Source organism: Macaca mulatta, chromosome 8 (genome assembly GCF_049350105.2).
Source record: "Macaca mulatta isolate MMU2019108-1 chromosome 8, T2T-MMU8v2.0, whole genome shotgun sequence".
Classification (NCBI taxonomy): Eukaryota; Metazoa; Chordata; class Mammalia; order Primates; family Cercopithecidae; genus Macaca; species Macaca mulatta.
The window spans coordinates 106,666,177-106,694,132 of NC_133413.1; the positions used below are offsets into that span (position 1 = coordinate 106,666,177).

At 42.6% G+C, this 27,956-nt stretch overlaps 1 protein-coding gene across 3 annotated transcripts in view; it reads left to right on the forward strand.

Annotated features, from left to right (window-relative positions):
- The first annotated feature begins 83 nt into the window (after positions 1–83).
- Positions 84–27,956, forward strand: part of PTDSS1 (phosphatidylserine synthase 1) — a 95,291-nt gene continuing 67,418 nt past the window's right edge. For 2 of the 3 annotated variants that reach the window (XM_028852177.2, XM_077942421.1), the window contains exons 1-4: positions 84–405; positions 11,704–11,795; positions 22,435–22,479; positions 25,355–25,479. In XM_028852177.2, the coding sequence (XP_028708010.1) occupies positions 227–405; positions 11,704–11,795; positions 22,435–22,479; positions 25,355–25,479 (441 nt within the window). In that variant the 5' untranslated portion in view covers positions 84–226. 3 annotated transcript variants of the gene reach the window in all.

Consider the following 27,956-nt stretch of genomic DNA (forward strand, 5'->3'; position numbering starts at 1 on the left):
GGATGACAGCGTGGGGACGGCCGGCGGCGCCCCCTGCCCCAGGCCGCGGTGGCGGCGCCGCGACCCCGCCCTCTCGCTCCTGTCCTTCCCTCCGCTCCCAGCCTTTGCTGGGCGCCAGACCCGGCTTCGCCGTCCGGCTATTAGCCGACTGTGGCTAGTCACCCCCGGGGTCCCGGCCTCCGCGGGCTGGGGCCGCCGCCACCGCGGCAGGACGGGGAGGCGGGCCATGGCGTCCTGCGTGGGGAGCCGGACCCTAAGCAAGGATGATGTGAACTACAAAATGCATTTCCGGATGATCAACGAGCAGCAAGTGGAGGACATCACCATTGACTTCTTCTACCGGCCGCATACCATCACCCTGCTCAGCTTCACCATCGTCAGCCTCATGTACTTCGCCTTTACCAGGTGGGGCGGCCCGGCCGCGCCGGGGGCGCGTCCAAGGGCTAGGCAAGAGGCGGGAGGCAGGGTGGTGGGGAGGGTGGCCCGGCATGGCTTTGGGTGAGGAAGCGGGCTGGCTGCTCCACTCACACGTATTGGCAGCCCGCCGCCCACGCAGCCCCTCCGCCCGCCCGGTGTCTCACAGTACGCTAGCCTGCTCCCCCACCCCTCAGGGCCCCTTCTCCATACAGCACCTCTGGTTACACGGTGAACGCACGCGAGTCACCTAGCACGATCACCCCCCCACCCACCTCACTCAGCATGGCTCCACACAACATCACGACGCGGGCCCCTCCTCTGCACCGTTTCAGCCCCCGTCCCTACCCAGCACACCGCATGAATCATCTCGTATGCACCACTTTCAGCACACACCGCTACACGTATAAAGCACCCCAATCCACAGCGCCTACAGGCACCATACACAGGCCCAGGACACAGCCTAGATCCCTTCCTGAGGAACTCCGGTATTCGGCACTATCCGTAACACATAAAAAATGCACATGTGTGCTACATACACGGTCTTTCCTGTGCAGCACTTCCCGTATGTATTGCACACAAGTCATCCATCCAGTATAACCCTTCCCCCAGCCTCAAACACTACCTTCTGTACCACGGCACAAACTGCCACTCTAAACACACACATCACAGCGGACCTTTCCTTTCCAGCACAGCCCAATACCCATCATCTGGGTACATGGCTGCACAGACACCAGCCCGCCACACAGCACGCAGTGCATACCCTGCTCACTCATTTCCTAACATACGTGCTGAAATGTGATCCTGTCCAGCAATTTTAATGGTGCCTGGTGTATACTAACTGCTGTGTGTTAAATGAAACACATAAACCTCGCACAGCATAACACATCTCTATTATTCCCCGGAATACGTACACACACATTCTAATATATACCTGTTCAGAAGAGCTGCCCAGCCCAAATCTTGAACACACCTCATGTAACTCTGTGGCACTGCGCCTGTGGCCCCTTATTCCTAACCTAGGGAACTAATTCATCCTTGGTTCATAAGGAGGTACACACCGTGGTTCCTACTTAGAAGGACTTATACTTTCCGAATGAACCTCTTTAAAGAAAGGGAAGTCACGCCTCCCTCACCATTATGGCTTAAAAGGCCAACTTAGAGTAGTGTAGTTTTTGAGCCATACTGTTGTTTTCAAACCTGGCTGTGTGTCCTTAGTTAAGTTGCATAACCTTGCTCTGAGCCTCAGGGGCCACACTGGTAAAATGGGGATGAAATATCCACTTATATAGGTTTATGAAAATTAAATGAATGTGTGTGAATGCGTTTAGCAGAGTCCCTGGAGCACAATGTACAATTCATGTCAGTTACTTCTCTCCCAGCAATTTTATCCAGCAATCAAGGTCCTCTGTGAGGGTCAGCAGAACATGTGCAGGGATATATATATATTGGGTAGTCACAAGGATTGAGAGAACTTCTAGTATTTGGGAGGGGGAACAGTTAAAGGATACTAAATGTATTGTGACATATGTGACAGCGCTGTACAACATAAAGTGAATTGTCTTCTACACAGTCGTTTGCGTACACACGCACAAGTGCCGGTGGTGCCTCCCTTGGGAATAACTGCAGTTTTTCAAATCCTCATAAAGCTAGTATCTTCCCACATCACACTTTTTCCTTACCTCTGGGATTCACTTGACTCTTGGTTCTTGTTATGTAAGTGTTTATCCTTTTGAGACAATCTACCTAAAGGTATAAAGCTTAACAATTACTTACTCTTTAATGATTGAGGGATCTTGCCACTATTACTATAAAATCTGCTAAGGCTGTGCAGCAGGATAAGACCAGACCTTTCCACAGTAACTGACCAGACATATTTCTAGCTTTGGAGAGAAATTAGTCATGTCCCTAACTATGGTTACTTTCAAATACTTCATTATGTTGCCTGATTTTATCTCTTAATAGCTGTGTGGCCACATACTTTTGCTAGGCCTCAGTTTCCTTATCTATGTGTAAAATGAAAATATCAATACATTAATCTGTCAGGATTATCTGTCATGAGGATTAAGTTCATCTTTTTAGATAATCTGTGTTTAGCTCAGTGCATGGGAAGTATTAAGTGCTTAATAAACATTAGTGGTTATTATGATGTGATTTCATTGTATGCTACTGTCTTCTAAGTTATATTTGTTATTGAATGAGGATGTCATATGCTCTGTAATTGAGAAGGATAAAAGCATTGGAAAAATGGACATTAGGTAACATACATACCTGCTTCATGTTAGCTTCAGTTTAATTTCATCTTATGTGTGGGTTTGAAATGATGAAATTAGTGAGGGAGTTTCTCTGGAAATTAGAAAAATAATTATGGTATTTTGTTTTAAATAATGATTCTAGGTCCTTAAATAGATTTCTCTTCCTCTATTCTGATATAAAAAGTCACATTCTTCTGAAATTTCTTTTTACATCATATTCTGTCAAGGCAGTCAATAAATTGCAGCAGTGAAAGTATAAGAATTGAATATGAATTTTAACAGCTTGTCCAAAATAATAGAAGAACCATAATCTGAACCTCAGACTGTGGCTTCATCCAAAAATGTTAACAATTTTATTTCTTCCACTAATTTCATAAAGAGACAGAAATCACATAATGAATTAATAACAAGTTTCACTTTATATAAAATCATAAGCACCATTAATAGAGTTAGTACTTACTCAATCTTACTCATTTTTTGTAATGATTTGTGACTCTTAAGTGGGGCATTACAATAATAGCTCTATCTTCCTCCATAAAGATGGAAAGTAACGACTTCTTAAATGAGAATTTATCCTATGCTCTTTTGTAATGATTAACTCCAGTACCTTATATTTATTTTATAAGGATTTTAGTTGGACAATTGTTCAGTGCAATTCTTTCAGTAAAACTTAAAAAATATGTCTTAAAGTTTGTTTTGCGAAGACTAGTTGTCTAAGAGAACAAGGAGATAGGATACTTTTGGGATGTCATATAACGAGTATGTGAGAAACAGTGCTTGGGTACTGTCTCATGCTTCAGAAATCCAGCAAGAATTAAAGATTACAGAGGATTATACCTTGCACTGAAGTCTGAGACAAGTGTGGATTTGTCAAGTAATTCTTTTGTTAGATGGCCCTTAGGCCAATTCCCTGTTAAACCACAGTGTTTAAATCTCCTGTCTTTATCACCATCATTAAAAGTAAAGTTAGATACTACCTAATCATTTTCCTATTTGAAAAAGCTCATTTCTAGCCTGGGCAACATGGTGAAACCCTATCTCTACAAACAAAACAAAACAAAACAAAAATTAGCTGGGTGTAGTGGCATGCACCTGAAGGCTGAGGTAAGAGGATCACCTGAGCCTAGGAGGCAGAGGTTGCAGTGAGCTGTGATCATGCCACCATACTCCAGCCTCTACCCTACTCACTCAACAGAGTGAGACTCTGTCTCAAAAGAAAACCAAAAACTTATTTTCCCACATTTTAGAATAAGTACGCTGGGCACAATGGCTTACACCGGTAATCCTAGCACTTTGGGAAGCCAAAGTCGGAGGATTGCTTGAGGCCAAGAGTCCAAGATCAACCTGGCTAACATAGCAAGACCCCATCTCTATTAAAACATAAATAGTATTTTTATAAATAAATGCTTATGCATATGTCTTAGAAGTTTATTAGCCAAAGTAGGGCAAGGAAACGTTTTGTCTCAAGCTCAGAGTATAATAATTACCTTTAAGATACCCTCATATTTACTCTGCATTCAGATGTTGGTAAACTTGGAAATACTGAATGCCTTTAGTTTGAAAAACTCAAGCTTTAGATTTAGAAAACACCAGAATCTATTAATTCACATTCAAAGAAGCCCACCTCTCCTTAAGAGGCACCTGCCATTAAACAGTAGAATCAGCCTTTGTTAGCACTTGTCCAACAAAAATGGTTACTTACCTAGAGGAGATTGCCTTTCTGCGGATTTGGGTACTTAAGTGATCATCAATTTGTCTATGCTTCATTTCTCCTCGATTTAGAACTAAGGAGACAGACAAGGACAGGGAAATGGACAGACAGACCGATTGATTGATTGATTGATTGATTGATTGATTTGTTAATAATGATATTTACTTAATTTCCCTTATTGGCTTTGGAAATCCAGTTCACCATCATATCATTGGGGCGTACTTCTGGCCACCTGTATTGCATTGCTTATGGATACTTGCTAGCCTTCCCTGTTCTTTCCCTCTTGACCACATAAATTACCAGTAGAAAATGTCCCCTGATACTGCTGATTCAGTTGTTTTGATCCTGTTTCCTTTGTATACATCATGTTCCTTCTCTCCCAGCAACAAAAGCCCTGCATGCCCTTGTTCCCTGACACTAGCAATGTTAAGTGCTAACTAGCCATTATGGGCTAGGATTAAACCAGCCCTGGAGGTGAACATTGTGTCAGGTTGCACCTGAGGTCCAGTTATCAATGATTGTTAACATTTCTTTTCCCTGGTTACTATTTGAATTAAATTTTTTATTGAATTTAATGTTTTATATTTTTTCTTATACTTGTTTCCAGAGTTTTATGTCCATAATACAATTTCTAATTTATTAAAGGGGGGGAATTGTGCCATATATTTCTTTGGGGTCTTCTGCAGTGAATGGGTACTTGGGTGACTTAAATATTTATTTGGCTTAGATGATGCCTCAGCCCACAGAGATTATATACCTAGGAACTGCTGCCTTTCAGACTCCTCTTTAGTAAGCAGCCTTAATTCAAGTTCATCTGTTGTGAATAAACTGTGTTTAGCATTTTAGATGTAGTTCTATTACCAGATAGAACACAATTTATCTTGTGACATCATTCCTATTGCCCCAGATTTCTGTAGAGAAGTTACAGTTTTTTAGTCTTAACCAATCCCAAAACCAGGACTAGTCCAGTCAGTCTGCACTGCTTCCTCAGCCCTGGCATCCCATTTACTTCAATTCAACAGTTCATAGTCCTCGTTGCTTCTAGCCTAGGTTTCTCCCAACCTGGAGTTCACCATCTGGTTTATCTTCAGCAGGTCTGATTGGGCCTTTACAGCTTTCGGGACTGTTCTCTTTCCATTCCCAAGCCTTTGCTCAGCAAACTCCCAACCCTTTGGGATAGCTGACTCCCAGGCCCTGGCTCCCCCTCCCTCCAGTGCTGCCCCTGTGATCTTTTTAGAGAAAATCATGGTCCCATCTTTCCCTGTTTAAAATTCTCCTTTATCCAATAAATACTTTAAAACATATCACCTTTCTCCTGCTTTAATTGATAACTTAGCTGTAATTCTTCACAAGGATTGTGACTTTCCATAAAATGAAATTAGTATGGTATGAAAGATAACACCAAAGCTAGTTGACATTGGTATTTCAGTAGATGCCTGTCACCTGTAAGAAAGTACTAGCTGGACTCCAGGGTCCTTTGTAATGGAGTAAGTCTACTTTCCCACCTGTTTCCCTCCCTCCATACACAGCACACCCAACACCCAACACCCAACATGCCCTGACAGCTCACGTGTCCCACACATAGGCAGGGCTGCCATCTCTCGGACTGGAAGGCACCTCCTGCCACCTCCTGCCTACACATGATGCCACCCTTGGTGTCCTTCACAATCCATTTGGATGGTTCCCCTCCAAGATACCTTTCTCAATTGTTCCAAGAAGCACAGAGAAAGAAATATTTATGTCCTTCCAAATACTTATTATTGTATCTCACATGTCATAATATTTGTTTCTGTGTCAGCTTCTTGAGGCCAGTTATCTTAATCATCCCAGGATAGATATCTAGTAAATGCTGAATGAATGGAATGCATGAAATCATTTATTCAATAAGAACTTTAGAATCATCTTTCTTTTCCTTTAGTTGATATCTCACCCATAATTCTTAATGAGGATCATAACTTTCTATAAAATAGATGAATGTGGTATTAAAGGTAATACCTAAGCTACTTAACATTGGTCTACCGTGTAACCTGGGATTAAACTTTTTATTGGGAAAGATGATCCTTAACAGTGACTTATCTAAATATGAACTTGTAGGTCTTTATTTCAAGGACTCATATTAAGGGTAATGCGGGAGAAGATGGGAGGAGGAGAGGGACAATTAACCTAGAAGCCTTAGGAATCATAATAAAGGTTAGACATTCCTGGCTGTCTGACCCCAGGGAGAAAGACTTGTCTAAAAGATTGTAGGCAAGTGAATGGAGTTTGCTTTGGTTTCTTGAAGTTACCACTCCTCTGGTCAAATTCCTGTACTCAAATATTAAATTGAGACAGAATCAGAGTTGGAGTCCAGAAATTCTTTGGAGTGCACACTTTTTTTTTTTTTTTTTTTAAACTCGGGGCTTTCCTGACACTTTTCCTGCTGTTAAGACGTTGTCTCTTTGGGTAGTTCCCTATCCTAGCGGAAACGATGCTCTGCAGAAGAAGCCAAGGTGTTTGAAAACTTGTCGGGCTTTTAGATATTTGCTGATGGTGTCAATAGCCCTGTGTAGCCAACACTCTGCAAGGGGAGAGGGAAGTCGCTGCCAGTGGACCCTGTGGGTCAGGCTGAGACTCCCCGTTCATGTTACCTGAGTCACTGGCCTACTCTGCCATATCATCTTGCTCATTCTTACCACCTACTATGGCAAGTGGATGCCTGCTGTGTGCCAGGGCATTGTGCCAGGCACCAGAGCTACCTTGGGGAAATGAGGTGGGACTTGTGCCCTAGGGAGCTTTCTTACTTTAAGCTGTACATTTGGTATTTTCACAATATGTGGTCGGTGCTATGCTGGAGCATCTCCTAAGTTTAGCAGAGAGCGAGGAAGACTTTGCCTCCCTAAGCTTGTCTGTTTGTGTCCCTATTGGAGAATGTATAATAGCAGTCTTGACCTAGAGCCAACATTCCAGAAGCCTTCATACCTACTTCCACTCTGCCTCTATTTGTGTGTGACTGTGGGCAAGATAAACCAAGAGCTTAATTTTCCTCATCCTTCAAGCAAAGATAATATTTGCTCTGCCTTCCCTCACAGAACTCTGGAGCAGTTAAATAAAATACCAGCTGTGAAAGTTCTTTGGAGTGTTCAGGGCACTGCAGACTGGGGCATTTTGTTGTTAGTAGCTGCAGTAGACCCAGGAAAGAAGTCAAGGAAGTGTCACACACAGCATCACAATGGAAAGCTTTGAGTCTTCTTATTTTTTGTTGCTGTGAACTGAAATATCTTAGCTGAGCAAGAACCCTTGGACCAGGAGGAGTCGAGATGAGGTTTGGGCAGCCCAGAGCACAAGTCATGATCTCTCCTGAGAAGCAGGAACCACACTGCAGCCTCACAAAGCCGTAGGAGACAGTTACAACCCCACCAAGGGGCCAATCACAGGTGAATACCCGGGCTTTTTTGAGGTCTGTCAGAGACAGTTCCTATATATGAAAAACATTTCCTTCAGGGCAAGGCTATACTAAGATAATGTCTCATTGTCCTTTTTTATCTTGATCCACTCAAGAATAAGGGCCATGTCTCTTCATCTCCGACCTCAAAGAGTCCCTACCCAATGATAGGCATTAATTTGATGAAGGAATGAGTGGACATAAATGAAGGGCATTTAAACATTGTGAACTCATGATAATAATGGACACTTCCTCTGTGCCAGGAACTGTTTTAAGTGCTTTACACGTTTTCAGTTATTTAATCCTCACACAACCCTATGAGGTAGAACTATTACCATCCTCTGTTTACTGAGGAGTAAACTGGGGCACTGAGAGGTTAAGTAATCTGCCCAGGGTCACACAGCTGGTGGTCTGGCCCCAGCCTGTACCAGTCACTGCACTGTATGGTCTCCTGTAGGGGAAAGAGCTTGTATTTTGGGGCCAGGCCCTATCAGTAAAATGCAGATTATGATCATTTCCTGCTTTAGAGTGTTACGAAGATTCAGAGGGTTAACATGCAAAGCCACTAGAATATAGTGGCCGTCCATGGATACTAGATCTTGTCCCTCATTTGGGGTCCACTCATCTGGACTCTGCAGCCAAGTTCTGTTTCATGATTAACTATGGAAACCTCAGCATGTGGTTGAATCTCTGGATTATTCGGGGTTCAGAGAGGAGGGACTCACAGCAGACCTTACAGAATGGCCCTGTGTGCTCAGGTTGCCCTGTGGCCAGAGGGGAGTTTGACGTCCTCACCTGTCAGGGATTCTGTTCTTTTTGTGCACCACCACCACAGACTGGTAAGGGGCTATTCTAGATGAGGTGGGGACACCCTCTCTGCTCTCAAAACTCACAGTAGAGTGTGACACTGGGGCCTCTAGTCCGATAGGACTCACATAGCTTCGTAAACTCACTCTCCTATCTCCTAATCTTTGATTGCGGAAGTTTGATCTTCCCATACTGCGTATTTTCAGTTTATCCAAAGACCTCACTGTCTTTCATTAATACATTTTTTTCCTAATTAGACAAATATAAAACTGCCAACTTTTCAGACCCAACTGCTATTTTATTCCATTTAATCAACAGTTTCCCCCCTCTGAAACTAGGCCATCCATTTGATCCTCTTTTTCTAATAAAATTGCTCAAAATTTACAAAACTGCCATTTCATTGGTTTTATATCCTAATGTATTACCCATTTAGTTATAAATTTAGTGCTGATGTACATTTTCAAGCATTTTGATTGGTAGATAATTTTAAATAGAGACGAATTTACTGATTTGCCATAGCCATTTATTTGTGGTTAATAATAACCCATTAATTAAAATTTTAATTAATGTTTTCAAAAAGAATGATGTATTCACATCGCTTGAAATCCAAGATACATCAAAGGATATGTGGTGAATACCTCTCTCCATACTTCTCCCCAACCCCTCATTTTTCCTCTTTGGAGAAAACAAGTGTCACCATTTTTTGGGTGGATTTCCAGTGACATCCTATGCAGGTATAAGCATACATTATAAGCTACATACCCATGCACATTCCCCCACCTTGTTTTGCACAAGTAGTTGCTTATTATACCCACTATTCTGCAATTTGCTTTATTTACTTAATGACATCTTTTAAATTATTATGAATCAGTTGATTCTTAAAAAGCTTCCTTGTTTTTTTTAATGGCTGCCTAGCTTTCCATTGCAAGACTGGACTGTAATTTCTTTACTTAATCTCTTTTTGTGGACATTTTGATTGCTTCCAACTTTTTAAGAATACATGTAATGCCATAGTGCACAATCTGGGATATATGTCATTTTTGCATGAATGAGAGTTTATCTAAAGAATAAATACCCGAAAGTAAAATTGCTGAGTCACAGAGTATATGCATTTGTAGACTTAAAATATTGGCAAATTGCCTCCATAAAGACGATTTATTTATACTGCTACCAGCAATATATGAGCATATGCCTATTTTCCTATTTTTTCATCTCCTCCCCAGCTCAGTCATTAAAGGTTTACCTTTATCAATAAGGTAGATTTTAAAAACAGGCTCTGTTTTAACTTACCATGAGTGAGGCTGACCATCTTTTCACTTCTCAGAGCCTTAGATTTTTTACTCTGTGAACAAACTCTTCATCCCCTTTGCCTGAACTCTTCATGTCCTTTGCCCGTTTTTCAATAAGGTAGGCTTTTAAAATAGTCTGTATTTTAACTTACCATGAGTGAGGTTGACCATCTTTTCACTTCTGAGAGCGTTAGATTTTTGACTCTGTGAACAAACTCTTCATATCCTTTGCCCGTTTTTCAATAAGGTAGGCTTTTAAAATAGTCTGTATTTTAACTTACCATGAGTGAGGTTGACCATCTTTTCACTTCTGAGAGCGTTAGATTTTTGACTCTGTGAACAAACTCTTCATATCCTTTGCCCGTTTTTCAATAAGGTAGACTTTTAAAACGGTCTCTATTTTAACTTACCGTGAGTGAGGCTGATCGTCTTTTCACTTCTGAGAGCGTTAGATTTTTTACTCTCTGGACAAACTCTTCATATGCTTTGCCCATTTTTCTATTTAGACTTTTTTACTTTGTAAACAAACTTCATATCCTTTGCCCGTTTTTCTGTTTGTTTTTCTGTGTTCATTTGTTGTTCTTCCTGTTAGTTGATTTTGAGGAAAATGCTTTGCATATTAAGGAAATTAGTCTTTTGTCTTGATATGAGTTATAAATTTTTTTCCCCAAGTTTACCTCTTTTCCTTTGATTTTGTTACAGATTTGTTTGCCATGTGAATTTACCACTTCATGATTGTTGATTGCTTTGTTTTGAGGTTCATTTGTTTTTTTTTAATTCTCCAATTTCTTCCAGTATTTTTTTGAATCTTTATTTTTTGAATCTTTAATTTTAATTTTTTGAATCTTCCAGAATATATTTATTATAAAATATGAGTTACAATCAACCTTCTTTTCCTATGCAACAGTTGTTAATTTCAACCTTGCTTTTAATTTGTAACCTACATATTGTGTGTCCTGTAAATGTCTCTTATACCAACCCTGTGCCTCTTCTAACATAAGTCAGGCTGATTTAGGGTGACAGATCATATTTTCATGAGACAGCTTGGCTTGGGGGAACAATCATTATCTTCAGTGTCTAGCAGACCTGGTTTTGAATGCCAGCTTAGCAACATCTTACCTACACAACCTCAGACAAGTTACTTAATCTTTCTGAACTTTTGCAACCTCATTTTGTAAAATGTGGTTGATACGACTTCATTTTGCAAACTTGTGATCATTAGAGATAATGTTTATAAACTGCCTGGTCAGTGCCAGGCACACAGTGGATAGATAAATGGGAGCTATTACTGTTGTCATCATCATTCCCAATGTCAATAATATGATATCAGTCTGAATGAGGACATTGTGTCCCCTCAGTGTGCAGCCATTCTTAAGTAAAAATTGGTGTTCCTGGAAATTGGATGTTGGGCCTCCCTACCTAAGCCAGAGGCATCATAAGTACCCTTGTAAAGATCAGGCTGGCATTTTGAGGGCCACATTTATAACCTCTGGGCAGATATTCAATTGTTAGGTGTCTATTAAAAGTGCACTTCACTGGAAGGTAAAGTGTGTCTGATTATGTAGTCTGGTTTTATAATTAGGTCTATGAAATTAGCAGTCAGCATTAGTTTGTTAGTTCCTTTTTGGACATATAATGATCTAAGAAGTACTGTATGATCTGTATAATCTCTTATTTCAGAACCTAAGTTCAATCCTGTCATACATGTAGCAGTCCCCTAGTTTTTAGAACATGGAAGTCTTCCTTCCTCTAGGTTTTCTATTTGGATCTGAAAGTAAATGCTCAATGTTGTTTTTCTATTTTCAGGGATGACTCTGTTCCAGAAGACAACATCTGGAGAGGCATCCTCTCTGTTATTTTCTTCTTTCTTATCATCAGTGTGTTAGCTTTCCCCAATGGTAAGTAATGTCATGCATTACCACATTTCTCCTATATATTGTACCTTTCTGTTTTTTTTGAGATGTGAGTCGTCTAGAAGATGGAGTAAAGAAATAATCTGAGTTTTGAGTAGTGGTTAGGGGCACAGGCTCTGGAGGCAGACTGCCCATTCTGCCACTTCCTAGCCCCAGGGAAGCCTCCCAAGAGTGCTGACAATGCTTCAGTTTCTTCTATAAAATGGAGATAACAGATAGGTACGGTTGTGAGGGTTAAATAAATGGGTGCACATTAAACACTATGAACATGACTGACAAATTATAAGCTCTCAATAAATGTGATTCTTTTTGTTGCTGTTTTTGTTATTATCAGTTGGGTCATAAAATACTCCATTACTGCTGAGTTCTTCTTTTTTGCTAAGGACAGGGTCGATGCTGTAATGAGTATTACTTAAATAAGTTGTCCCAAGTGATCTTTTATCACCATAAGCTTTGCTGATTATGCATTTAGGATATGAATTTTCATCAGCAGGAAAAAAAGACAAGGATTACTATGAATTTTACCCCTATCATGATTATGGAGTGAGTGAAGCAAAGCTTTTGTTTAAAAACCAAGTTTGGTGTTCTGCCATGCTCACAATTCATCCCTTTCCTCTGAATTCTTCCTTAAAAGTTGCTTTCTTTTTTCTTATTCCCTTTCAGTAACTTCCTACTAGAATATTCTCTACTTGTTCTCCATAGCCATTTCTAAACACTCACTCTTGTCTTATATATATATATATATTTTAACACCTATGACATTTGGAAATTGTTCCAGTCTTTCTTAAGGGTTATTCTCCATGGGCCGGCCCTACTCGGGTTTTAAATATCATGCTTTAAGATGCATTTCTTCTGTAACTGTTCATGCTATTCAGTAGGCTATAATGTGTAATGTAAGAAGCTCATTGTGAATGTTATCAGATGCTACCTGGAAATGTTCCATGTCAAGGCCTTCAGGCTTCCTAAGATGGTGGCAGTGGAATTTTATCCTGTTTTTTTTGAGATACAAGTCATCTAGAAGATAGAGTAAAAACAACAGCCAGGCGCGGTGGCTCACGTCTGTAATCCCAGCACTTTGGGAGGCCGAGGTGGGTGGATCACCTGAGGTCGGGAGTTTGAGACCAGCCTGACCAACATGGAGAAACCCCGCCTCTATTAAAAATATAAAATTAGCTAGGTGTGATGACACATACCTGTAATCCCAGCTACTCAGGAGGCTGAGGCAGGAGAATCATTTGAACCCGGGAGGCAGAGGTTGCAGTGAGCCGAGATCACGCCATTGCACTCCAGTCTGGGAACAAGGGTGAAACTCCGTCTCAAAATAATAATAATAATACTAATAATAATGCGAGTTTTCCATCGTAATTATGAACATGGACTCTGGAGGCAGACTTATATGTAGCACTGTGTTTACAAGAACGTAGTGGTTTTAGTATGTAGCAGACTAGCATAATAATCATGCTGTTAAAACCATGACTCTGAATCCCTCAGAGAATGAATTGTTCTACATAGCCAGGTTATTTGGGAGCTGAGTTTAGCTCTCCAGCCACTCAAGCTTTTAAGTTAAAAAGAATTTTCTAATGAAAATCTGCGTACCTTATGCAGATATGTCAAATGTAGTTTGGCTTTTCCGTAAGGATTGATGGTGCTGGTAATGCACAGTTATCAGGGTATGAAGACAAGTTGTGCATAATATGGGTAAGTCATGGAATAAAGGGGTGTTGACCCTGCTGTAGAATTTTTAGTTTTTTTTTTTATTTTTAGAGATGGAGTCTTGCTCTGTTTCTCAGGCTGGAGTGCAATAGCTATTCACAAGTGTGATTATAGGGCACTACATCCTCAAACTCCTGGGCTCAAGCAATCCTTCTGCCTCAGCCTCCTGAGTAGCTGGGACTGCAGGGATACACCACCACACCCAGTTATGTTTTTATATTTTTTGTAGATAGTGATGGGGTCTCACTATGTTGCCCAGACTGGTCTTAAACTCTTGGCATCAGGCAATCCTCCATCCTTAGCTGCCTAAGTAGCTGGGATTCCTGCTATCAAATTTGCTGAAAAAAATCCCTGATGTCAAACAGCTTTTTGGCTATTTGCCAACTTTCCCTTCCCTCTTGTTGAATTTTAGGTTGGAGGAGTGCTTGGGTGTTATGTAGACCCTCCTCTCCTTCAAGAGTGCCATATTGTATATGGCATAAGTGGCCAGCCAAGGGTGGGTTCCCTGAGCTCTGGACCCTGGCCTTTCCATACAAAGGTGACCTAAGAATACAACTCAAAGCAAGGATATGGCGAACTCTATCTCAGGTTCCATACCAACACAAGGCTGACCACCACCAAAGCAGACATTTGGAGCCTCTGAAACATGACTAGGTGACTATTCAGATGGTAGTGACAGTTTATTCCCCTTCCCCTCAGCCATTCTGCCTTCTGTATCCTGTGATCTGCTGCCTCCTTCTTTGTCATCACTCAATGCCATGACCATTATTGGTCTGTGCCCTCTATTCCTACTTTTCTTTTATTTCTCTTATGTCCTCTGTCCTGTCTTTTTGTTCCCTTATCTGTCAATCAGAGCATGATACATGCATATGTCCTCAGGAAACTGATCAGTGCAAAGGTATCAGGTCTGTTCTTTAAGTCTTCAGCTTTCCTTGACCTGTGTTATTTGTTGCTTAGTTCTCAAGCGTTACTTTTTCATGGCTTTGAAGGTTTCTTTTTGGCTCCTTTTAAAAATTTTGCTGTTTCTGAGCCCAGAGCTGTTTTAGAAGTGTGAGGATTCAAAAAGAGTAGTCTCTCAATAGCTGTGATTTTACAGCCGTCCCTTCTCTAAGTCCTTAGCAGGAGCTGAGTATTGGGGCTTCATTAGCAGATGTTTTTCTTGAGGTACAAAAGGCACTGAAGGTTAAGGGGATTAAATCTATTTGATGTAACACTTTGTGTGATTTCTTCTGGCTTTGCCCCTCTGTTCCCCAATGAAGTCCTCTAATCTTCAAAGTTGACTTTACTTTACCTGCTCAATCTCTCGTTGTGGGACTGTGCTTTTGTTTTGATTCTGGAAAGATAAAACTGAAGCTCGATTTTCTTATCCTGGCTGCATAGACTTTACGATACACACAAAGGGAGGAGGAGCCACAGAGCTCATTTAGTTTAGTCAGCTCGGTTTACCAGTGAGAAGGCTGAAACATGCCACTATGTCCCCCAGCCTTTGATGTCAGCCTGCTGGCAGGGCACGAGCTGTGCATTTTCCTTCCGCGGTGCTGCTCTGGTCATATCTCATATTAGGTCCACTGTGGTATGCTTTATCTCTGGCTTTCTCCCTTATATGTTTCTGTCTCCTCCTGTTTCTCTTTTTTTCTGTCAGTCTCTGGTTTGTCTTTTCCCCCAGGGTGGGGTCTTAGTTGGCCTGGACGTAGCATGCTTTGCATCCCACAAAGGAGGTGGGTGGTGACTGAGTCGATGCTCCGTTGCCCGTGTGTTGTCTGTGACTGGCAGGAGCTGTCACATTGATCTAAGCCTTCCTACTGTATCCTGTTTCTACTCTATTTCTGCCCTACCATCCTTTCTTTTCCTCCCGGGCACCTACGCGCGCGTGCACACACACACACACAGACACACACACACACACCATTCACTGAAAGGCAGACCATGCCAACAATAATGTTTCAGATGGGTATAGAAGATATAAACAAGGAGGATGGCAGTTCAGTGTCCTGTGCAGGAGGGATTGGGACATTAGTCAGTAAAAGGAGGACTTGGATTCTCTTGAAGCCATGTATACATAGCAAACATACTGTGTTTACCTCGTTTGTTTTCTAAAGATCTGTTTATTCACACCTTACCTAAGAGTAGTAAAACTAACTTTTCCACATGAAAGAATGTTACTGAATATTTTCAAATTAGGGATGGCTTTGGAAGGTGCCAGTGGAGATGGTGGGGATTTGGGAGGGCCCTGGGCAGGGTGCCTGTGAGGTATGTGGCCTCCCCTGTTGGAGCCCGCTCTCAGGCCACAGGCCTCCCCAGGAGCCCATGCCGAGCGGCTGCCTCTGTGACTGGAGCATACGTGCCCCTTCTCACTCAGTCTTGTCCCCTTATTTTCCATTCTCCCCACCCTTGGCACATATTCTCAACTCAAGTGATGAAAATGAATGGGAGAAATGGAGCCCAAACGTGCCCTCTCCTTCACAGACAGTTTTGGGGAAGTGCCTGCAGTGGATAGCATGCCCGGAACAATTTTTTGGCAACTTGAAATGCATTTATCCTTGACCTGGTAAATGCTGCCCTGCATGGCTGTATATAGGCCAAAAGTGGCTTGTGTCCATTTGTCTCATCAAGTATGTGTGAGTTCATATATGTTATCTATGTGGTAGACTTGCTCAGCTCCTACAGGAAGGGAGCCTTGTGATTCTTTTTGTAGAGTCTAAATAGCAAAGAAGGCCCTTGACTTTCTCCATAGGGTTTTATAATAGGATGCTTTTGGCTACAAGTGATAGAAAATGCATTTCAAAATGGCTTAAACACTAAGGAAATTCGTTATTTTCTTACATAACAAGACGTTCTGAGATAGGGTGGTTGGCAAGCTGACTAATTCAGCAGCTCAGTGACCTGTGAAGAGCCAGCTTCTTTACCCCTTTCTGTTCTGCCGTCTTCTAGTCTGCAGTCTGCCCTGCTGGCCTTGAGATAGCTCCTGCAGTGCCAGCCATATAGTGGCAGGCAGTGGCCAGCAGATGAAGAGATCATCTCGTCTTGTTTGTCTTTACTTGAGTGGAGACCCCTTTTCTAGCCATTCTCCAGCACACTTACATGTCTTTGACTAGGATTGGGCCACATGTCTCTTCTCAATCTGTTCCAGGGACAGAAATTTATAGTGTTTAGAGGAGTAGATATTCAACAGATATTTGTTGGCTAGAAGAATGACAGGGGACTAGGATTATCTCTGCTGGTTTAGAATCCACCCCTGAGTTATATGGCAGAGGAGTGGACACTCAAACAAAATTGTGTGTCACAATCAACAGGGTGAGTGGCAGGATTAGGTCCCAGGGTGGTTCTTTCCTTCAGTCCCATAAGCAGATATGGAGGGAGAGGGCTGGCAGTGAGAGCAGGGGAAGGAGAGGGTCTGATGTCCGCTTTTACACTTCTTCTCTCCTGCCCTCTTTGCCTCTTCAGTTGTCCTCTTCATTCTCTTTTGGCTTCCTTACAAAAATGTTTTAATTGCTACCTTCATCCCATTATAGCAACTGACACTCAAGTGTATGTGTAATTTTAACTATACCACCCTATCACTGGAGTGAAATTTAGAAACCTATTTGAGTCTCCAGTTGGCTGGAGATTTCTTTCAACAGGAGTCCTTCTGGTGTACATTTCCTGTTTCTGAGAACTCCCTTTAACTGTTGTTCATCCCCTTTCCACCTTGCCATGCCCCCGAAACTAGCCCAGCCTCGTCTGTACTTCAAGTGCCTGGCCAGCAGTAACTTCTCATTAACATATGTTGAATTAAGTAATAAATCCACCTGGAAAAAGTTCACAGAACAAGCCCTCCTTTTTTTCCTTTTGTTGTCTGCAAGAGAAATACCACTCAGCACTTTTTTTTTTTGAGACAGAGTCTCACTATGTTGCCCAGGCTGGAGTGCAGTGGCGCGATCTCTGCTCACTGCACCCTCCACCTCCCAGGCTCAAGCGATTCTTGTGCCTCAGCCTCCTGAGTAGCTGGAATTACAGGTGCACACCACCACGCCCAGCTAACTTTTTTGTGTGTTTTTAGTAGAGACAGGGTTTCACTATGTTGGCCAGGCTGGTCTCGAACTCCTGACCTCAGGTGATCCGCCTGCCTTGGCCTCCCAAAGTGCTGGGATTACAGGCATGAGCCACCGCACTCAGCTGCACTCAGCACTTTTTTAAGGTCTTTGAGGAGAGTGGAAAACTAGTATTTCTTGTTTTTCCTGAGTTTATCATTGTTTGTCCTTTGACTTCTCTTTGCTAAGATAATGGTAATCATGTCTCCTTGATGTTTAAAAGAGATCCAAAAGGTCACTATCTTCTAAATTTAAAAACAAAAACAAAAAGAGCTCCTTTCTCCTTCCATCCTGTGTCCCCTGCTTTACTACTTTTTGTAAAAAAAAATTTTCCAGTCCAGTGCAGTGGCTCACACCTATAATCCCGGCACTTTGGGAGGCCAAGGCAGGTGGATCACTTGAGGTCAGGAGTTCAAGACCAGCCTGGCTAACACGGTGAAACCTCGTCTCTACTAAAAATACAAAAATTAGCCAGGTGGGGTGGCGCATACCTGTAATCCCAGCTGTTCAGGAGGCTGAAGCAGGAGAACTGCATGAACCCAGGAGGTGGAGGTTGCAGTGAGTTGAGATTGCGCCACTGCACTCCAGTGTGGGTGACAGAGCAATACTCCATCTCAAAAAAAAAAAAAATAAATAAATAAATTTTCTTTTCCTTAAGTTTGAAAGTTGCTTAGAGATCATTTTTTTCACCTTCTCAAATTTCCCTCGAAGAACTCTAACTAATAATAATCAAAAGGAGAAGCTGACTAAGAGGGTCTGCCAGGAGGCCTCTGGCCTGAGGATACAAATGTTAGCTGTTGGACAGGCAGTGTCTGATTTTTATTAAAATAATTGTATTTCCCTAAGGTGAAGTCCTGTAAACTTAATTTTTTATAGGTATAACTGTTTCTGGTGAGTCAGGCAATGATCTTATTTTCTAATTTCTGATGTAGATTTTAAAATGCTAGCTCTTCTCATGATGAAGACATTTGGTTTCCATTTCTTTTGAAATTAATCTTGCTCTTAGTATCTGATTGAAAATGATGTATTTTAGGCCAGGCGTGGTGGCTGACACCTGTAATCTCAGCACTTTGGTAGGCTGAGGTAGGTGGATCACTTGAGGTCAGGCGTTTGAGACCAGCCTGGCCAACATGGTGAAACCTCGTCTCTACTAAAAATACAAAAATTAGCTGGGCGTGGTGGCACGCACCTGTAATCCCAGCTACCAGGGAGGCTGAGGCAGGAGAATCACTTGAATCTGGGAGACGAAGCCTGCAGTGAGCTGAGATCGCACCACTGCACTCCAGCTGGGTGACAGGGTGAGACTCCGTCTCAAAAAAAAAAAAAAAGAAAAGAAAAAGAAAATGATGTAGTCTAGGTGGAAGGAACAATAAAGAAAAGAAAACACATAGTTTTTAAATGTCCCTCATAAGAAAACCAAAACCCAGCATTTGTTGCTGCACCACTGCCCTAAGAAGTCTTCCCCAATTCTCCAACATAAGCAAGAGAGTAAGTAACCACACCACAGATCCAAATTCTCCCAGGCAACCTTCATCAAATCGGATATAAAGCACAGATAAGGAGTAGGAACTCCTGTGGAAAGCAACCATGAGGCGGAGCCCTTCTAATAACCTCAAAACCATAACAATGGTCAGAGAAGAGAAGGAAGCCTGCCTTAACAAGACCACTGGGAAAGTAGTCAGTAGTCTGTTGAGAAACAAGATCTGTGAGGAAGGCATTGAGATGACATGAATGTTCATAGGATGCTGCAGGTGGGGCTCATGCCAGGCAGGTGATGCTGTGGAAGGCGGGGCTCCTCCTCAGTTGTGTCCCTACCCCTGGCATATACACCCTTAGACTCTGCAAAGGTGACTTGACTGGAGTGGCCAGGTGCAGGTAACCTAGTGAGCATAAGTATCAGGATTTATAATCTAGAACACACCAGCCTCATCCTCGATTTTTTTTTTTTTTTTTTGAAAAAGTAAAATGATACTTTTACTGCTGTCTGATGGTAAAGATTGCACTGTTAGTGTATAATGCTACGAAAATGTACTTTCTAAAATACCACTTTAAAAAATTCAGAGTTTTTTCCCAGGAGGCCATGGGCAGTTATGACAAGCCTCACATAAAGATTTGATGGTTGAAATCAAACCTAGACTGGGTTTTGAAGTTAGTTACTGAAAGGGTCACCTTACATTCCAGGGCCTTATCTCACCTTTTGTGGGCAAGAGTTACCAGTGGTTCCCACCTCACTGGATTAGGGTGGTCCCTGGCTTTTATCTTTAGAGCCATCAGTTCCCTGCCCTTTCCCTGGTCTTGCTTTTCCTGAGCCAGCTTATCAGTTCCACATTATGGTGGAGCCTGTGCCATGCCTTTCCCCCTATTGCGTCAGCTCTCAACACCCCTAGCTTGTTTCTTTCCCCTCGATCTCCTGGTTCTGAAACCAGTCCGGGCTCAACCCTCAGACACCCTCTCTAACCCTCTCCTCTTCCTGAGCTCACCTAGCTCTGTGAAAGTTCATAGGAAAGTCCCCAGGTGCTCCTTACGTCTCAACCTGGTGACACAGGAGGCTCTGACGGAACTAAGGTAGATTCCATGAGCTGCGTGACCTGGGGCAGGTTCCTCTGCCTCAGTATCCTTATCTGTAAAGTGGGAGTAATGATGACACCTTTGTCACTGAGTCCTTATGACACTGTGTGGGGGTGTCTCATTCCACAGCCTGGTGCATAGTAAGTGCTCAGAAAGGTACTGCTGACTCCTGTCATTATGATTGCTCTTGAGAATAACTTTATAGGATTTTTAAGTGCTGATTTTGTCACAAGCCAAATAATAGGTCATACAGTTTTAGAGTTGAACCTTATAAGAGGAAACTATACAGAAAACTAACATCCCATTTTATGTCTAAAATGTTAATTTTATGTTGTTATTTGCAACGTAAAAATGAAGTAATATTTGCAAGCCAGGAGGCCACCAAAATACAGAAGTCACTTACGGTGACAAGTCAAGAGCTATCACCTACCATGAGTAAAGAGGAGTATTTGGAAATGAAAATAACTGAAAAGATGACAGTTTTAGCCATGAGTTTCCCAATGACTTGACAAAAGGTGGTGGTTTCATATTACCTGGTGGGGGATCCTGGTTTATAACCTTCACTGTGACTTTCTGAGAAAGAAGCAGCTGATTTTGAAAAGGACTATAGGTATTCCTCACTGTCTGAGCCCTCACTATTAGAACTCAGAAATCAAACAGATTTAGATGAATTTTCAATAAACCCCTAACCATCTGAGTTCTCACTACCTGCCATCCAAAACGCAGGAACCAAACACATTTGGATAAAGCAGAGTCTCTCATGAACCAAACTCACCATCCGAAATGCCACCTAGGAACTGATAGATTTGAATGGTGGGGGGTACTTGTAACTGATTTTCGTAATAAAAACTTGACTCATCCAAAGAAAGTAGTTAAAATATGTTTCAGTGTGGTCTTTTTAAGAATATATAGATGATTTTAGAATGAATTCAGGAATAAAAATTACAGTGGAATATTTGCCTCAGATAGGATTCAAGATTGCAAGCAACAGAAGCTGACTGTGCTCATTAAAGAGCCTGTTAAAGACTAGGAGGGGCTCACAGTGTCATAGGCTTGCTTGGAAACCAGCCATAGTCTGAGCTTCCAGAAACAGGCACCACACCCAGAACTGTTCTAAGGAGGAAACCCCAGCGAGCGAGGGCTATGGTCTGCCCCAGTGTCACTTCTGCAATGGATTCTAAGGGAGTGCCACTTTGGATGGCCACCACCTGACTACTGCCCCTACTGGCCAGGGCTAGAGAAACAGAGAGAGGAGAGCTGTGCCTATTCCCTTCACTGTCACTAGCTCCTGAGGCCAACACTGGCATGAGTGCCACTGCAGACCGAGCCCTACCTGTAAAGAAGGCTGGGAAACAAGCTCTGGTGTCTCTCCTGGGGACACGGGATTCATAACGTTGGAAATTCTGCAAGTGTAGGAAGGCTGTTCAAAAGGCGTGAGCAGCCCTGCACAGAACAGGTACTCACCAGAATGGTGCTTTTCCATAGCTGTGAGGTGTAAGGTCAAGGCTCAGCTTGCTTTCTTCTCCCTCTTCTGCTTTTTACTGAAAAAAGAGAAAGTATTGGCGTATCACTTGTCGTAAGGGAAAGTTTTGTCCTATGAGACTTTTGTTTCAGTTGTGTGGAATCTGCTTGTGTCTGAACGGGATTGCCATGTCAGAGGTGTTTTGTCAGCACAAGTCATAATCAAAAGCCACACAGTGTTTCTTTTTCCTCTGTTATTTTTCAGTCTCTCTCTCTCTCTCTCTCTCTGTCTCTTTCTCTCTTTCTGTCTTTCTCTCTCTGTCTCTCTCCCGCACACACACATATGCACACACACACGCAAACGCACGCACACAATGATGACTGTGTTGTCCAGAACCTCTTTCCCTGGAGCTCCTGGACAGCTGGGACATTTTACTTGTTAAGGTACAATATATGTCACAGACACTTAAGCCTGGCCTGGTGACCCACTCACTGTTACAACATTGTTTCCATGGGAAATTACGTTCTGACTTCTCAAGACAAAGCTTTAAAAAAATCTCTGTTGTGGGGAGTGGTGCCTGTGATGATTGTGGTGACAGTTGTTATAATGTGGAGAAAACATTTCAACCAAAATTTGACCTCAAAGTGTTTATGTGACAAAGAAAACAAAACAAAACCAAAAAAAAAAAAAAACACTTTTAACAGTAGAGAGCTTTATCTTATTGTTATCTGTATGGAGATCAGCAGCACCTTAAGTTTTAGCCTTCTCTGAAACCAGTTCATTCTAACTTTATAATGTTATTTATCTGCAGGTCCGTTCACTCGACCTCATCCAGCCTTATGGCGAATGGTTTTTGGTGAGTTTCCATTAGCAGTGTAAAAGGATGTTCTATTTTTTTAATCTTTTTTTCTGTTAATCACTTTAAGACTTTTACTTGCCACTCTTAATAGTTAAAACTTTATTCTAGCTTTTTACTTTTTGATGTTCCTAATATACGTGGTTTCTTAAAATTATTTGACACAAAATGAAGTGTTGATGATGACTTAAATTCTCTTACACGTGAACTGTTTCAACTCCACATGCCTCCTTATGTTGCTGTCTCTTAATGTACACAGGATTTGACTTAAGCAAATATCTCTTGTTTTCCTTTGTGTGTTTTCATATTGGTTTTTACTAGTGCAAGCCCAAGTACCTACTATGAGCACATTTGTCTTGTGAGCATCTGGGAGGGAACGAAAACAAAGCAATTCAATTTCTTCAGTGTTATGAATGAGAGAGAACTCGGAAACAAAAAAAACTTCTGACAAAGAACCCTAATTTGAACTAAGGGTTACAAATAAGCATCTAAATATTGGATGTCTTATTTTTACTTGATTTTGTAGTCTAAATAGTGAAATCACCTAAATGGATTTAAAATGAATCTTCAGAACTTTGGATATTGGCTTCATCTGGCCTAAATAAGTCACCAAATGAATCATTTTAGGTTTGGTAAATGTAACCTTATGTAAAAATGTACAAGAACTCTAAGAAATTGCTATTTTGCTAAAGGCTGCCTATTGTTCTTTCAGTCTTCAGAGCTTCTAGGTAACTCTTAGTCTCTTTGAATTGATTGGTGAGCTTTTCACTCAGCAGCCATTCACTGAGTGTGCTGTGTAACAGGTGCTGCTCTGGGCCCTGAAGCTACCAGGGAAGACCAGACAGACAGGAGCCTGCCCTCAAGGAGCTGCCCTTCCACTTGGAGACAGAGGACAGTTAGTAAACAAACTACTACACAAATCAGTAATCAAAAAATATCACCTATCTGAAGTTATTAGGAAGCTAGTTAAGACCAGGGGAGGTGACAGGAGCTGGTGTCTGCTTTAGCTTGAGGAGTGATGGGAGGCCTGAGGGAGTGATGCCGAGTCTGAAACTGTCATACAAAGAAGGATCCAAGCCTACAAAGATTCTGGGGGAGGAGAGCATCCCAGGCAAAGGGAAAAGCTGCTAAAATAGCCCACAGCTGGAAACCACTTCCAGGCCAGTGTGGCCCAAGCATAGTGAGCCCTGGGAGAAGAGTAGGAGAGAGCTCAGAGAGTCATCGGGCACAGATGTAATCATGGGGACTGTGGGCCAGGGTACAGAGCAGGGCAGGAAGGGCAGGGGGAAATCACGGGAGGGTTTTTCCCAGAGTGACCTGATTCCATTTACATTTTCAAAAAGATAGTCCTGGCTATGACATACATACCTCCCATTGATTTAATAGTGCTGTTTGAAGTTAAAAGTTATTTTCAGCTAGTGGGACACATCTGAATTCTTCCTATTTCAAATGATCTATGGTAGGTAATAAGCAGTTTTATTTCCTTCCTGAGAGCCTTTTGGGAGCATGGAGCCCTTTGAGAATCCAGTGAGACCTATAGATAGACCCATTCCCTATGTGTGCACCCATGGGCATTTACCATGCACAGTTCTGCATATAGTGTCCAGGGCTTCACAGACCTCAAAGCCCAACCGAGAACTCCAGATTGAGAATCCCTGCACCACAGATTCTTTCTGTCCTAATGTAATTATTCAAGAGGACCATAATTATTAAAAAGTGTAGTGGGGGGCATTTGTGGTAAAAATTAGTAAAAAATGGGTGGTGCATAAGAGCAAATTGAAGGCAATTCTCATATCGACTTGCCTAAAAAATGTGCATTCCCTGGGCCCTAGGATGCACCATTATTGGCTGGCCACATACCACCCGGGCCTCCTTTGAGCTCCCTGAGGCCTGGAGAGGGGTGGCTGTTGGAAGGCCTGGCACTATAGCGCTTGCAGTGGATTTCATGCCAGCCACGGACGTGCTCTCCTCTGGAGTGGCTCACTGGAGATTAGCGCTGAGCCAAGTTTGGATGGACGCTGTGATCCAAGGTCATTTGTATCACAGTCTCTAAATGTCCCGCATAAACATTTTAATTCCAATGGGTTCAAGAGAAAGAGAAACCACAAAACCCCTGGTGATGGTTTCTGAAATCTCTCTAAAATGTATTGGACAGGCTTTTGCCTTCTAAAAGTGCATTGTTAACATTTCTTTTTTAAATTACACATAGTGATTACTAGGATCGCAATTATGAGATGACAGAACAATGAAATAATGCCTACAAGGGCTAATGTGGAGTGTAAGTCTCAAATAAGTGGCCCTGGGCCACCTCTTGAACCTTACACCAGTAGTACTGTCCACACACAGCCTTGCCCTCCTCCAGTCCACTTAGTTGGCTTTTTAAAATGTTACCGAGATCATTTTATTTCTCCACTTAACTTACAATCAAATCTGAAACGTTGGCCGTGGCCTTTAAGCCCTGACTGTCACTTCAGGGCTGCCTTGCTCCATTCCCTTCTCTGCTAGTGCTCTAGCCACATATTGGGTCCTAGACATTTCTCTTTTCAGAAACCGACCTGCACACCGTTCTCTACCTGAATGTCGCGTGCGATCCTCACACTCACCCCACACACCCTTTGCCTCGCGGTCCTTCAAGTCTCAATCTAAGTTAGCATCAGTTTCTCAGAGATAGTTTTATGCACCCCTCTCAATCTGAATTAGGACTGTGTATCAGACTATCTCATCAAAGGAAATCCCAGATTATAAGAGGAGTCTTGACAGGCTGTGCTGCAATCTTAGTGTCTGGTTTTGGCAATGCCATTCGAGTCTAATGTGTAACGTGTGTGTCTGACTATTGGATCTCTTCTAAACTTCAGCATGTTTTTGTTTCTCTCAGGACTCAGTGTGCTCTACTTCCTGTTCCTGGTATTCCTACTCTTCCTGAATTTCGAGCAGGTTAAATCTCTCATGTATTGGCTAGATCCAAATCTTCGATATGCCACAAGGGAAGCAGATGTCATGGTATGTACTTGTCAGCGGCCCTTTGGAGAAACTGGTAGATTCTTTCTTGGGTGTAAGAGGTAGTAGACTTGACATTTTAAATTGTCCCTTCTCTATATTTCCTGTGTAGTTACCTAGAAACCAGGTCTTTGGGAGGGTTGTTGAGTTGCATGGTTGTCCACAGGTGATAGAGTCCAGGGAAAGGATATCCTCTCATTATGCAGACGGGTCTGTGAGGAAGAATATACACCTTATCGTCAGACAGCCTTGGGCATGAATTCTGCCTCTGTTACTTGGTAGTTGTGGGACTTTGGGCAAAGTACTTGTTAGATTATTCCATTTTTTTGTAAGTTGAAATAGTAATACTTACTTGGGGGTTGTTGTGAAGTGAACAAAGTAGCATTATCTGTGAGGCCTACTGCGAGGTCTGCCATGGTGCCCCCAACACCCCAGGCTCTGGGTCACGGCGGCTGCCCCTGCACCCATCAGCCTCACCCTCAGCACCTGCACTCTCTGGCTCTGATGCCTTGGTCCTGCCCCACTGCTTGCCACAGAGAGGCCAGTTGTAATGATTTAGGCTATTTCATTTGTTACTATTATTTTTATTAAACCATACAAAAAAAATTTTATTCTTGGCTAAAACGACTCTATTTTGGCTTTTACTGAAGAGACTAATTATATGGGAAAAACCAACTATTTTTCTCTTCACTGACGGTGAACGCTTCTGTGACCAGATGTGTGGGTTTTTCCCACACCAACCAGTTCTCCAACTTTCCTGACACCTGGAGTTAGCATCAGATCCCACTAGTTAAGGGCCCGTCCCATAAGACTGCCCACATTTCAGATGCCACTCGCAAGTCCAGGCTGTCATCTGTGCTTCTGACCAATAAGCTACAAATCAGGGGTTCCCACAATATCCTCCTTGTGCATGATCATTTGCTATGATGGCTCACAGAACTCAGGGAAATATTTAAGTTTGCCAGCTTATTGTAAAGGACATGGTACAGGATACAGGTGAACGGCCAGATGGAGAGGTACCTAGGGCGAGGTCCAGCAGAGTCCTGAGGACAGAAGCTTCTGTCTCTGTGGTGCTGGGGTATACCACCCTCCCAGCATGTGGTTGTGTTCACTAACCTGGAAACTCTGAACCTGAGAGTTCAGAGATTTTTATGGAGACTATCACATAGGCTTGAACTTTTTTTTTTTTTTTTTTTTTTTTTTTTTGAGACAGAGTCTCACTCTGTTGCCTAGGCTGGAGTACAGTGGCACAATCTTGGCTCACTGCAGCCTCTGTCTCCCAGGTTCAAGCAATTTTCCTGCCTCAGCCTCCCGAATAGCTAGGATTACAGGCACCCGCCACTACACCCGGCTAACTTTTGTATTTTTAGTAGAGACGGTGGTCTCACCATGTTGGCCAGACTGGTCTCGAACTCCTGACCCCAAATGATCTGCCTGCCTCGGCCTCCCAGAGTGCAGGGATTACAGGCATAAGCCACCACGCTTGGCCTTTTTTTTTTTTTTTCTTTTTTGAGATGGCACCTCACTCTGTCGTCCAGGCTGGAGCACAGTGGCATGATCTCAGCTCACTGCAACCTTGGCCTCCCAGGTTCAAAGGATTCTCCTGCCTCAGCCTCCTGAGGAACTAGGATTACAGGCATGTGCCACCACACTTGGCTAATTTTGTATTTTTAGTAGAGACAGGGTTTTAACATGTTGGCCAGGCTGGTCTCGAACTCCTGACCTCAAGTGATCCACCCATCTCAGCCTCCCAAAGTGCTGAAATTATAGGCATGAGCCACCACACCCAGCCCATGATCAATTTTTTTAAATTATTTTTTATTTTTTATTTTTTAAAGACGGAGTCTCGCTCTGTCCCCCAGGCTGGAGTGTAGTGGCACAATCTCGGCTCAGTGTAACCTCCATCTCCCTGGTTCAAGCAATTCTCCTGCCTCAGCCTCCCAAATAGCTGGGACTACAGGCGCCTGCCACTATGCCCAGCTAATTTTTGTATTTTTAGTAGAGACAGGGTTTCACCATGTTGGCCAGGCTGGTCTCAAACTCCTGAACTCAGGTGATTTGCCCTCCCAAAGTGCTGGGATTACAGGCGTGAGCCACTGCACTCAGCCCGCCATGATCAATTTTTAACTCAATCTCCAGTCTTGCTCTCCTTCCTGGAAGATGGAGGGTGGGACTGAAAGTTCTAGGCTTCTAATCATGGTTTGGTCTTTCTGATAACCAGCCCCCACCCAGGAACTTACCAAGTCACCTCATTAGAACAAAAGATGCTCCTATCACCCAGGAAACTCCAAGGGATTAGGAACTCTGTGTCAGTAACTGGGGTCAAAGAACAGGTATTAGAACAAAAGATGCACCTGGCACCCCTGTTGGTCAGGAAAATTGCAAGGGTTTCAGGAGCTCTGGGCCAGGAACTGGGGACAAGGACCAAATTATTTATTTATTATGAATCACAATATCACACTATTTTATATAATAATGTG